Raw genomic sequence first — 13975 nt, forward strand, 5'->3', positions numbered from 1 at the left:
AGATAAACATGTCAAATTTTTTTACAGCAAATTAGGCTTAAAAAAAATTATTTGATTTGTTTACTTCAATAATAAATGTTTACTTAAATAATAATTTTTAATGAGGCTTTATTTAGTAGGGAATATAAGGAAAAAAATTATTTCTTACAACAATTTTGTATAATATGGCATCTGCTTAGTAAATTGTAATGTAATGAAAACTTGCTGTTCCTAAACTGATGTTCATTGTAAAATTCTTGTTAGTTTTTAATATATCCTCATTGTTTAGTTTCATAATTTATCTCAAATGTTGTTTATTTATTATTAGTGTCATTTTTTTCCTGTTGTGGTCTCTGAAAGTGTGGCCCGCTCGCCCCCATGTGTCGGCCATTGTGCCTGTGCCTGCCTGCTGCACATTCCCACAGGTTGTGCTTGCCTGCTCGTTGTGCCGGTGGTCAGGGGGAGCTCCACATGTTTGCAGTGATCATTTGTTACTTGTTTCTTGTATGTATGTGTCGTGCCCACCACTAAAGCCCTCTGCTATTGGTGGGCATGTTACAAATGTATAAATAATTATTAATTAATTAAGTAAATAAATAATAAAAAAAATTTAACACACAGTATTGTAAGTGGTATAAGGACATTAAGGGAACCTTTGTTTTTGATATTCCATGGTAAAATGATAGGGTCACCGTTACGAGTCTCATAGAGGCGCGTTACCGACTGCACGCCAGTTCTGTGCCTGGCGCGTAGAGGCTGTGAGGCGTGTGAGTGGCTTTTATAGCTTGTGCGCTCAACCAGGTAACCACCTTAAGTGCGCACCCCTGGTAGTGGGTGGCTACACTCGCCAATCACCCGGCCTCCAGTCAGGGTCACTGACCTTTGATGTCCAGTCATTCGCCGACATTTCACGGGAAAGGTCAAACCATACCGAGCCACCTACGAGCAAAGACGAGTCTTTACATTCCCTTGGTGCCAAATCACACGCCCTGGGATAAAGGGTTTACTCAACTCCCAGAACGGTAAACTGAAATTTTTAAGTAATATTCTCTTCTTGATGCAGTTCATGGATAAGACCAGGGCTAGTTGTTATTTTACCATTACAAGCACACCATTGGCAGTAATTCATTCGTTTTATCACAGATAGTAGCAATCGTTGGGTTCTCTCATTCATGATTAGACAGTTGTGGTATGAAGTGTTCTATGGAGCTCATAGAAGCCTTGTCACACCATCAAATTTTCGCTTACAACATCTTACAATATGTTGTGTCAAATAAAGTTGGAGGTCATGACATCACCGAAAACATACGCGTACTAGCGCAGCCATTTTTTTCTTTTTTAGCATGTAGCATGACTTATGTTTCCAAAAATATTTAGCTTAGGACAGGTTCTAAAATATGTTGGATTCAATCAGCCGATCAAAAACATACCTAGCGAAAAATGAAATGATATCCATTTACATCACAATGATTCTTTAAAATGGCAAAGAACAAATGGGAAATAAAAAGGTTATAAAAGTTAAATAAATAAAATAATGTTAATGTGGATGTCTTATGCCAAAACATTTTATGTGTAGAAATGAAATTACATTTCTTTAACTTAGAAAAATAACTTAACGATTATTTAATTAAATAACTATTATTATTTTGTGTTAAATTTATAGAGGTTTTTAAAGTTTAAAAATACACAAAAATATAACAAGTTCAAAATTATATTCAGCACTGATCCATTATTTAATTTTTAAATGAGACCAAAGTTGAAAAGATTGAGTTAGCCCCAAACAAAAGAAACTTTGATAGTGTAACATGAATTATTTAAGGTTATATGTCCAGATTTGCTTAATGGAGAGAATTGTAAGCTTTTTACATCCAGTACTACTGCTGCAACTCTATTGTAAAATATATTATAGACAGATATTGACAGTGTGACAGGGCCTTATGCAAAAGAGTGCTTTTTGGAATCTGGAGTATATGTTACTTTTTGACTTTTTTCTATTATTGAGTAGCCCGTGAAAATTCAATGTTCAACATCTGCAGAAAATATAAAATCTAGGCATTCAATGGTATTTCATAACATGACGTGTATTATTCTCTCTTGTAATTTGTTTTTTTAATATAAATGTGTGCCAAGGGGTATTTTGTTAGTAACAGCTGGGGGTTAGTAGTTATAGCATAGTTAAACCATAAATCTAGCCTGTGATTGGCTGTAGCATGTAGGAGGTAGTCATCTTTACAGTGTTATTATGTTGATGTAGGGCCTATCAGAATACCGATTAGACTTGCAGTAAAAATATTAATTTAAAGTATTTAAAAAAAAATTATACTGTGTGTATTTTTATGTGCAAATGTAACTTTTATAAATGTAACATATTATAAAAACAAAGTATTAGGAAAATATTTATATCATTGAAAGTATGAATTTTAAAAATAATATAGAAATTGTAACAATGAGTGTCTGCGTGTGTAATAACATACCCCATAGAGGATACATTATGCAATGTTTAATTAGTATTAGTTTAACAAAAAATGTTGTCTCAAAATCATAGAAAAATTGGATTAAAATTTTAAGAAACCTACAACTGATTTGCATGTACACACAACTAAGAAATAATATTATCAAACTTTAAAAACTTTTTAAAAAATTGTACCAACTAGCCTCGATTTCACCTACCGATGCTATCATGGATTTAATGAGACTGCATTTCACTCAGGCCACAGTGGTTGAGAAGTCAAATAATCTGCCTCCCACTAACATGAGTCAGGTTCAGTGGGCTTGAACATTGATTTTTGTTGTGTAACATCTTAGATCTCTGTATAGAGCATTTTGTAGCAGTAATCTCGTGAATGGAATAGAAGTCTACGGAACACAAAAGTGTGACCTCGGTGCTGCCATCTGTGGCGGATGACGCGAACCAAAGTTCACAAAGTCAAAGGAAAACTTTATAATATTACAGTGTTTTATAGCATAATCTCACACATTTGATCCTAAAATCAAGTTTGTAAAATAGGGGTGCAACGTTTATGTGAAAAAAATATTTTTGTTAGGTAAAGTCATTCATAAAAAAAAATCCATTCATGGAAAGTACGTTTATTTAAAAAAAAAAGTGGAGTTATACAAGAGCATTCCAAACAATTTACGTAGTACACACTTACCACGAAAGAGTGCAGGCCATCAGATGTAGTTAACTCGGCACTAACAGAGAGCGCACGTTGCATTCAATCGGCGAGATATCGATATTCGACTAAGTGTGCGCGCTCTATACAAGAAGCAACATAACCAAACATGAATTATGCTAAGTAGCACTGGCTACATTTTTATAAGCAGTACACCGCGGCGACGCAGACGAACAGATAAAGGTTATAACGTTTAAAAAGTCTTTAAAAGAAAATTTACACAGCACACAACTTCATATTTCCGTTAATTAAATAAGTAAGAGGTAATTTCCGAATAAATATTAGATTTATACTTTAAAATACATCGTTTTATACGGAAAAGATACCTACACAAAGCGCTCGGAATCTAATAGCGGGACCAAAAACATAATGCGACTTTACGCGAGCATTTTTTTTATTACAAATTTTGATGCTCTAAAATATAGGTGCGACGATTATGTGCGTGCGACGATTATGCAATAAAACAGGGTAACTATTAATTGAATTTTAGCAAAATGGGCAGCATTTAATAAAATTCCTTGTCAAAAATCAGGTCCAAAGCTGGGGTTTAGTATTTTTTAGAGTCTTTTTCACTTTTATCAGAGCACCTTCATTATATAGTTTAAAACTTTGCTTTGCAAATTGAATTATTCGATACTCGACGTAGCTGCTCCGGTAACAAATTCTAGTGGCGGGTGCGGAAACTACATGTGATTCGCGTCAAGAAATGTAGTTGAAAACACAACTATGGAAAAAATCAAAAAAATACTACTGAAACGTTTACTAGAAAATTTCACTCCATTAATTTTAATTATCAACTATAAAATCATACTGTTACCAAGTAAATTGGTCAAAGACTTAGGTCTCTATCGTGATTCCAAATTACTTCTTAATTACCACATTGATTCCATCACAGCCAATTCCAGTAGAGCACTTTCTCTGATCAAATAGTTGATCTATTTTGCTTCTAATACTCAGTCTAATGTCTCTGTATCTTCTTAGTAAGATTCAAATTAGAATATAAATATATTATTTGGAACAATTTAAGTAATTCCAACAGTGTCAAAATTGACTAATTACAAGAAAATCAATCAGTTATATTAATCAAAAATGTAGGTCTACTAATTATAATTTATTCTCACTTTCTGTATTAGGCTCATTAGGCTTTAGAAGGAACATTTTAGATGCAAAATTTGTAAGTGACTGCTTAAAACATAAGTTAGATTACAATTATTTGTTTGAAAATACATTTGCATCAAGGTTCCTACCTTCAGTACTCACAATCATCCTTTATTAGGTACTATTAGTAAAAACAATGACATTATATACAGATTAGTGAGCAATTTCAACAGAATAAAGAGTATTTTTTTAAAAGTAAAAAAATAATTTAGTGTCTACTTACAAGCATATTTTCTTCTACCGTAGTTATTAATTTGATGATTTTTTTTTCTTAACTGTAATGATGTGTCCATTAGTTGCTTAATTATCTTAGTTTTATACTTATATAACCGTTGTGACTTATTGTATTATATTGTAGTGCACTTTGAGTAATGATGTTGTTTATTAATTTACATTTTCTTTCAAATATCTTCTTTAAGATTTACTTCATATTGTATGTCATTTTTTTTCCTCATTTACTGTGTAGTTAATTAGTATATATGTATTTGTTTGTAGCTTTGTAAGTATTTGTTTGTATCAATGTATGGTGTCTACCACCTTGGCCTTTTGCTATTGGTAAACATGTAACAATTTTAATAAATAAATAAATATTTATCACGCTCAACATAATTTTAAAGAATTCTACGTAAAAGTAGTAGTGTCAGAGTTTCAGATTATAAGTGTATTTGCAACATGAGAACAAATAAATTAGCCCGTTATCGAGATTTAGAGGTTACCCATCACTGGCCAGTACTGTAAGACTCGCTCACATTTTTTTTTTCTCAAGAGGGAAAATTTCCATGAACCGGTGTGTGATTTTTCTTGTGGTGGCACAATGAAAATACACTGGCCATACATTCTGGAGAAACCTGCTTCAAAGCCATTTCCCTTTCATTCTGATTTATTATTTCATTGGTTTTCGAAACCATCAATGCAAATGCTAATGGTTCTGTACAACGTGACATGGCTGATGGCTTTCCTGATACCGGTATTCTGTGTCACTGTGTTACTCTCTATAGACCTCACTTTCAGCAAGATATTTTGTCCAAATTAAAAAAAAAATTCCATTCATAATTCATTCCTGATACTTTCAGTTAATACAAATCATCAATAAAAATCATTATAAGTTTTACTCTATGTAAGAATATAATATTCTTTTAGAAAGTTTGTTTGTTTTTGTTTTTTTTTCCAGAGGATTACATTCAGACCGGGCCGAATACGTTGTTTGCCACCTCGACGAATGCGCTCAGTGTTGATGGAAAAGAACTACCCTACTCGTGGAACAACACCGTCCATTACGATTCCCTACAGGGCACCATGCCGTAAGTAATGTTGCGATAACTCGCTTGCTTCGTAGACAAGGCAACGTGTGTTTCAGTTCCTTACGGTGAGAAGGAAAGAGGTTTTCACAAGTTTCTACTACAACGTGCAAGTGAATTTATGGACAGTATGTTTTAACTTCTTCTAGTTTGTTATAAGCATATTTATCTTTCAACTGTCAGTTGTGCACAATTACTGTGTGTAGACCTTCAGAATAACCCATGCTATTTATAATTTCTCAAGATAATTTAACAATTTCTGTTTACGAAAAGCAATAATAATATTTCAAGGTTGGAATGTTATTACTGTTTCCTTGCACAAAAAAAAAGTGTTTTCACAATAATATTTATGTATGAAACTACCAATAGAAATTTTTGAAAACACCAATATCTTTATTTCTCCGAAATATCGGCCGGGATTTCAGTAGCGGCCGGGATTTCAATGGCGACAGACGTGTTTCGTGCGCACTCCGCTATCTTAATGTGCCTGTTGTTGACGTCTGTCATTACCCCTGTGATTTACCATCATTAATTCTTCGCTTTGTGATCAATCTGATTTTCTGGGGTTTCCGTTACCCTTTTGCGATGTTTCAATTGGTGAAATAGATCAAGTGGATTCCGTAAAAATGTTTAGGTCTCCTACGAAAAAAACACCATCTACAACTAATGAACATAAGGAACAGCCGACGTTTAAAATAGCGAAGTTGCAAATTTCTAACATAGATGAACTTGTTAATACGGTGAAGTCTCTTTGCGATAAGGTGGACGAATTAAGGAGTGAAAACGCAGTACTCAAAACCCTGCTCATTGACTCACGCACTGAAACGGCTGAAATAAAACAAGAAATAGCTGAGATAAAACAAGAGCTCCTATTTATCAAGAAAATTAAAAACGACAATCTTAAATCCTACAGTCAAGTTGTTAAGAAACCCTCCAGCGGCAAGAAGAGTGAACATGTTACAACGTCTGTTGTCTCCAGTAATGGTAGTCCGACTCCTGACCTACATTCGACTCAGCGGGAAGAACGCGGTGTCGCGAGTGTAAACAACACCATCCAACACGCTGACGAAGACGGATTTACTGTGGTGCAACGTGCACGTAAACCCGCAATCAACGTTTCCTCTGCACCCAACCGCGAACAGGATCGCAAAAGAACGACTATGCAAATCGACATAAGAAACATTAGTACCCTCAAAACAGTTGGTAAACCTGTTTTAAAAAAAACAAAAGCCTTGTTTGTTACCCGTTTTGATCCGACCGTTCAGGAGCATGAAATAGTGGATTATATCTCCAGTGAACTCAATCTATCACATGTTAAAGTAGCTAAACTAAAAACAAAATTTAACACATATGCCTCCTTTCACATTTCGGTTCTGGAAGACGATTTCACTCGAATTAACAACATAGTGTTTTGGCCGAGTGGTTGCCTAATTAGCCCATTCTACGGGAAATTACATCCTGAACAAATTGCTGGCAATGAGTCTACGTCTGAAAATTCCGGTGTTACAGGTAGGGCCAGTCCCAAACCTGTGACTGCTTCGACCTCATTCCAGGTGCCTGGAGGAGCATCATAAGTGTCATCCATGTCTTGTATTTCCATTGACCGTGAAGTTCTTTATCAAAACGTTAGAGGTCTTAGAACTAAATTTATTGAATTTTTTTATAATTGTATCAGTTGTCAAAAAGATATTATCTGTCTTACAGAAACTTGGTTCAACAAATTTAGTATTAACTCTCACTATTTTACTGACCAATATCTAGAGTCCCGATTATATGATGAATCGCGATAAAACGAAATAACATCGAAAAACACATTAACGTGCGACAAAACACCGAAAAACATGTCAACACACGACAAACAAGAAAATAGGCAATATTCAGTAGCTGTTATTATTTATTTAACATAAACTTCTGGTTTCCGTAGCATCATTATGGCTGGAATCAAATCGGCATGTTTTGAATTCCATTCTAGACCACTATAAAATGAAATACAGGTTACATGTACAATGTCCGTGCTTTGTTTTGATTCTTCACTTCATAGAGTCCATAGATACATACAATGCAAAGACGTGAAACCTAGATTAGGCGGAAAAAATCTCAGAGCATGTTCCAATAAGGATGGTATACTAGTACTTTGTGACACTGAAACATTACTCTAGCGTCTAGCCATCGAGTTTTCACACATTTTAAAATACATCTTTTTGAGTTGCTGTTTTTGTATTGAGTATTGTTGTATATTGCTGTTTCTTGTAAGTTATAAAATGCTGGTTTTATTTAGTTTTGTTAATAAACGATGGTTTTTAACTTTTACTAAAAATAAAACCGATAACACCGAAATCTCATATTTTTAAAATGAAATAGATCAAAAAATAACACCATAAAATCGGGACTCTACCAATATCACATTTATAGAAGTGATAGAAACGAATTACTGACATTGAAAGAACGTGGTGGTGGTGTACTAATAGCAGTGAACAAATCCAACTTTTCATCTGTTCAATCTTTACATAATTTAAACAATCCTGGAATTGAAGCTCTTTGGCTAAAAATTTATTTAACCCCAACAAAATTTTTTATTCTAGGCAATATTTACTTTTCCCCTCAAACATCCCCTATCACTTACCTTTCTTATCTCGAGTTCTTAGAAGATAAACTCACCGTCTATCAAGACGATATTTTGATTTTGGGTGACTTTAATGTACCTGGAGTTGACTGGACCAACAAACAAGCTACCCAGATTTTACACACGCATATTAAAAAGACACAATACCTGATTAACTTTATTTCTAGTCTTGGTTTAACACAATACAATAAAACTCAATCATCCAAAAATCTTTTAGACCTTTGTTTCAGCAATGTTTCTCAGTGTTTAATAACTAAGGCCGATGAAGCTCTTGTCAAGGAAGACCTATATCACCCAGCTTTAAATATCAAATTAACATTTGATAGTCTCTCTCATGTGACCAATTCTTCTGTCAATTTTAAATCGTTCAAAAATGGTGATTATGCTGGTCTTTATAATGGTATTAGAAGTCATGATTGGTCTAATTTCTTTAAACCATCTGATGTTAATAATCTTGTTGATGAACTTAATTCTTGTATATGCACAAATATGAACGCCTTCATTCCTACTTTTACAAGAAAGGTTTCCTCCTACCCAACCTGGTTTTCAAAAGATCTAATTCAAGCTCTGCAGTCCAAGAAGAATTTTCACAAACTTTATAAAAGAAACTGTAATTCATTGTATTTCTCTAAATTTTCATTTTTTCGTAAACAGGCCAAGCACTTAATCAAACGTGATAAAATCAATTGGTTAAGAGCAATTAATAATAATATCAGGAATAACCCGAAGAAATTCTGGCGCTTTGTAAAAATAATGAAACATGGATATTATGATCATCTATCTCTTGAAGTTAACGGTAGTGTTTCCAATGATCCTAAAATACTTTCTAATACGCTTGCGGATTATTTTTCTAGTGTTTATGTGCCACCTACTCACACAAACAATGTTTCCTGTTCATCTGTATCACATGACACAATTTCTGCTCCTATAATATCTGAAAGTCTAGTACTTTGGGGCATCAAGACTTTAATAACATCTATGTCAATGGGTCCCGACGGGATACCAAATTTCATATTGAAAGGCTGTTCTCATCTTTTAGTTCCTCTTTTAACTTACTTATTTAACATGAGTTTAAAAACTCAAGTAATTCCTGATGTATGGAAAATTGCCAAAGTTATCCCGATTCAGAAAAGTGGTTCTAGATTAAAGGTATCAAACTATTGACCTATATCTCTATTAAATGGCTTTTCTAAAATCTTTGAAAAAATTATATTCAAAATTATCAACTTTTCCTTAAAAAATAGACTCTCTGTAAATCAACATGGCTTTAGAATTGGAATGTCTACTGCTACAAATTTAATTACCTTCCTCAATCCTATCTACTATGAAGTCACTAACAGGGGCCAGGTTGATGCCTGTTACTTTGATCTAGCCAAAGCTTTCTATTCTGTTAGTCATCCACTTCTACTTGTTAAACTATGCAATTTTGGTTTATCTGACAACTTTGTTAATTGGTTTTCGAGTTACCTCAGTAACAGAAGTTTCTTTGTCTCTATTAACAACTGTACTTCAACTCTTCACGATGCCTGTTCTGGTGTTCCTTAGGGCGGTACTTTATCTCCTTTACTTTTTAATCTATATATCGATGATATCACACATATCTTGTCCCACTCTACTGGTGTTCTGTTTGCAGATGATCTTAAAATCTGTAGAAAAATCATCTCAGTCAATGATTGCATTTTATTGCAATCCGACATCAAGGCAGTTAATCTTTGGTGCAAATCAAATCTTGTCCGTCTTAATCATGATAAAACAAAAATAATTTCCTTTACCAGGAAATATTTTCCTATGAACTATGAGTACAAATTAGAGAATTTAATTCCAAAAATGACTGCTTTAAAAGATCTTGGAATTATTCTTTATTCTAAATTATTTTTTCATCAACGTGTAGATTTTTTAATTTATAGTTCTTGAAGAACACTTGCCCTAATTAAATATATTACTTACCATGCCTCTAATTCAGATTCCATTATTTCTCTTTTCTTAGCACTTATTAGGTCAAAACTAGAATATTGTTCAGTAATATGGAACAACATTAATTCATCTGATATTGATAAAATTGAAAATATTCAAAACAAATGTATTAAGTATTAAACTTATTACTCAAAAATCATTTCCCCCTCCTAAATTAACATCACTTTTTGATCTGCGTGCCCTCCTTGACCATCTTTTTATTTCCAATTGTTATTCATCTAAAATCAATTGCAAATACATCTTAGATAATACTGGTTTAAGAGTCCCCCAGTATCATAGTCGACTTACGTCTACTTTCTGTACAATAAAGAGAAAAAATGATATTATTTTTAGATTAATAAGCAATTATAATAGTTTAGACCCAATAGTAACAAGCTTAGCCAATTAGTAAATTATTTTAGTAGCACTTGCAGCCAATTCAATTAACTGAGTATTCTTAATCCACTAATTTTCTGTATTTTTGAATTTATTAATATTTTTTGTTTATTTTTTTTTGTTTGTTTTGTTTTGTGTCCTTTGTCTGTGGTGGTATCTCTTGCGTATTGTGTGTGTTTTTTTTTGTATCGTGCACACCCCTGTAATCTCTCCTCAGAGTGTTGGTGTGCATGTCACAATTTATACATAAATAATAAATAAATAAATAATGTTGTAGTCACCACTAAAATCTCATTGTTACTGCATGCTTGACAAAAAGACTGCGCCAGTCCATCTTGCACTTATATTATTAGAGGCATATATATTAAGAGGTAATTCTGTGGTAGAAACAATAGCTAACATCACTAAAACAAATTTAATCTTTCTCTAAACAAACATAATGCTAGTTGATGTAGTTGTGCGTGCTCCCTCTCTGAACTCTAAACACATCAGCAGGTGCGGTTGCTGATCTGCAGGTTGTTCGCAATCGATAAATTTAATGTCTAGCAGGAAAGGCCAAAACAAGCAATTATTGTTCATGAACATACGTCTGACAATGGAACCCTGTAAAGTTGCAGACGCGAACAGTAGCGCTCAAATTTTAATCTCCTGCACAATAGGTGCCACTCATGTGCTCAATCGCAGCACCGTACGTACTAACCCGTCAACACTGCTAAACATTTAAGTGTAACACAACCAACTATTAACTGTGCTGAACAGACTGCTTGTTGCTACTGTATTGACCAACTCTAAACATCTGCACTGCACCCTTCACCTGTTTCCCGTGGACCACTTGAACCTGACACGTCACGGTGCTGTGATTGCGCGTCCTCTCAGCCACTGGGATGGTGCACAGTTGAGCGTGAAAGTCACATTGGTGCGATATTGTTCATATCTTTAACTTGGCAGGGTTGCTTTTCCGGTTCTATGTTCATGAACAGCAATTTCTTGATCTAATAACAATTCTTTGTACATACACCATTTCAGTCATTTACTGTTTGTCATGATTCAAGAATGAAAATTAAGAATGAAAACAACTTCAAACCCACAGGGAACAAGCCTAAATTAGTTGATGTCAAACTTTAAATGTCAGACAGCTCGTTTAGGTTTGTTCTCTGTAGGTTTATGTGTTCATTTATATATTACATATTGAAATTTTTTTGTGACAAACTAAAAACTGCAATAGCATATGTCCAAAAAATTATGTTAAATCAAAATTACCCATTGTAAGAATCGTTTAGAGAACTTAAAAATTGTTTGTACTGGCATTTCCTGACACCCGTTAAATGTATGCTCTCGTTGTTTCTGTATAGAGGGCACATCTTGTCCGTGCCACGCTGTAGTAGTCCCTGGTGGCAGGTACCTGGTGGAAAAGCTGTCGGCTGCAAACATCGGGCTGCAGTTTGACCGCGAGCGTCAGGAGGTGCGGGTGTCTGCCAGCAGCAGCATCAGCCGCAAGTTCGACCAGGACAAGTGCCCCGAAGGCTTTGCGCTGAACGAGAAGTTCATGCACTGTGCAGGTAAACCTTTAACACCACCACCCCCCCCTTTTCCCTTCTCCACACACACACACACACACACACACACACACACACACACACACATATATATGCACACATTTTTTTTTTATTGAAAACATCTTAGCTCTCTGTATATGGTATTTGGTAGGAGTAATTTTGTGAATGGAACAGAAATAGCATGAAACAGAAATGTATAATCACGGTGCTGCCATCTGTAGTGGATGGCATGAACCAAAGTTCACAAAGCCGAAGGAAAACCTTATAATATTAACTGTTTAATTAATTGTTAAAGATGGGCAGTATTTTTATAAAATTCCTTGTCGAAAATCAGTTCCAAAAACGGGGTTTAGTATTTTTTTCCAAGTTTTTTTCCGACTTTATCAAAGCCGTTTTATTATAAGGTTGAAAATTTTGGTCTGCTTATCAAATGATTCAATAGTGAACATAGCTGCCCTGAATACTAGCAGCAGGTGTGCAAAATCTGTGAATTGCATCCAGAAATGTAGTTGAAAACACAATTTGCATATATTTATCATACTTGTTATTATTTAAATGACTTCTACATAAAATTTTGTGTATGAGTTTTCATATTACTATAAGTGCATTTTCAACATGATAACACTTGAATTTGCTAGTTACCGAGATTAGATGTTACACATCTCTGGCGAGTACGGAAGACTTGCTCACATTTTTTCCTCCCCTGTGCACACCTTCGCCACGCTTGCGATCATCACATGATATTCCATAGCTAGGGCCTGGAATTTTTCGCGATCGCGAATTTTGCGAAAATTCGCGCGAATTTCGCATGAAAACGCGAAAAGTAAGTAAATTCGCGAAAACCACAACATTTCTATATTACACTGCGAATATATCCCCGAAAAGTACCATTACAGTAGAATCCCGCCAATGCGAGCCCCCTCTGATGCGTCCATTCCGTTTATATGGCCGTTTTTTTGAGAAAACATGAAAAATTTAAGCAGAGAAAGTCGAAAATTTGAGTAAAATCGGCTGAAAAACAAGTCTGTTACACTTTGTTGGGCTCTATGCGTTCACGTTTATCTTGGCGAGAGCTGTACTGTAAGCAGCCAGGCATACAAAAGACGTCTAAAAATAGATACCACCCCTCTAGACTGGCCACGCGGCAGTGTCTAGACGAGCTCGGCGCCTCCACTATCGCACGTCTCAGCTGTCATGTTATCTTACCCGCCCGGCGGCTTGACGTCATACGTGACGTGACGCTTGCCTCTCCCATCCCCTGCTAATTCTTCAAGGCTCATCCCTCCCAGAGCCACAAACCATGTAAAAACAACCCCCCCCCCCTTTTTTTTACATTTCAACACATTCCCTCCCTTATTTCAACCTTCTGCGTGAGAAACTGTCAGCGTGTTTTTTTTCTCTTTTTTTTTTACGCTGCGAAGGGACGTGGAAACGATAATTGCTTGAGCTGTCAAAATAAACATCGCTGACGGCAAGGGCGGGAGCGCATCCTGTCGGTCTGTCGCTGTGATTATCTACTCCAAAAACATGTCACAGCATTTCAGGATAGCATTGTTCTTATTTCTTTCGTTTATAGCCGAATGTTTTCTACTTGATCCACACAAGGTTAAAGTATCCTTTAACCCAAGTCTTGTGTTTCAGCATAATTACCTTATTTTTACATAAGCCGTGTTCGTGTATGGTTTTGATGCTCAAAATTGATCTGGGGTATAGTTCACACTAAGTTTCTTCTCATTTGTGCGCTGGGGTTTGTTCAAGTGGGTACCCCGTGTTCCTCCACTCCATTAAATACGAGCATATCAGTATCAGAAACATGGGTTTTATTGTACTGACAATAGC

At 35.0% G+C, this 13975-nt stretch overlaps 1 protein-coding gene across 1 annotated transcript in view; it reads left to right on the forward strand.

Moving 5' to 3' along the window:
* Positions 1–13975, forward strand: part of LOC134546339 (hemicentin-1-like) — a 345137-nt gene that overhangs the window by 299124 nt on the left and 32038 nt on the right. Inside the window, exons 44-45 of the mRNA XM_063389116.1 lie at positions 5482–5611; positions 11979–12139. Coding sequence (XP_063245186.1) covers positions 5482–5611; positions 11979–12139 — 291 coding nt within the window. The remainder of the gene's footprint in view (positions 1–5481; positions 5612–11978; positions 12140–13975) is intronic.

The sequence above is a fragment of the Bacillus rossius genome, chromosome 1 (assembly GCF_032445375.1).
Source record: "Bacillus rossius redtenbacheri isolate Brsri chromosome 1, Brsri_v3, whole genome shotgun sequence".
NCBI lineage: Eukaryota > Metazoa > Arthropoda > Insecta > Phasmatodea > Bacillidae > Bacillus > Bacillus rossius.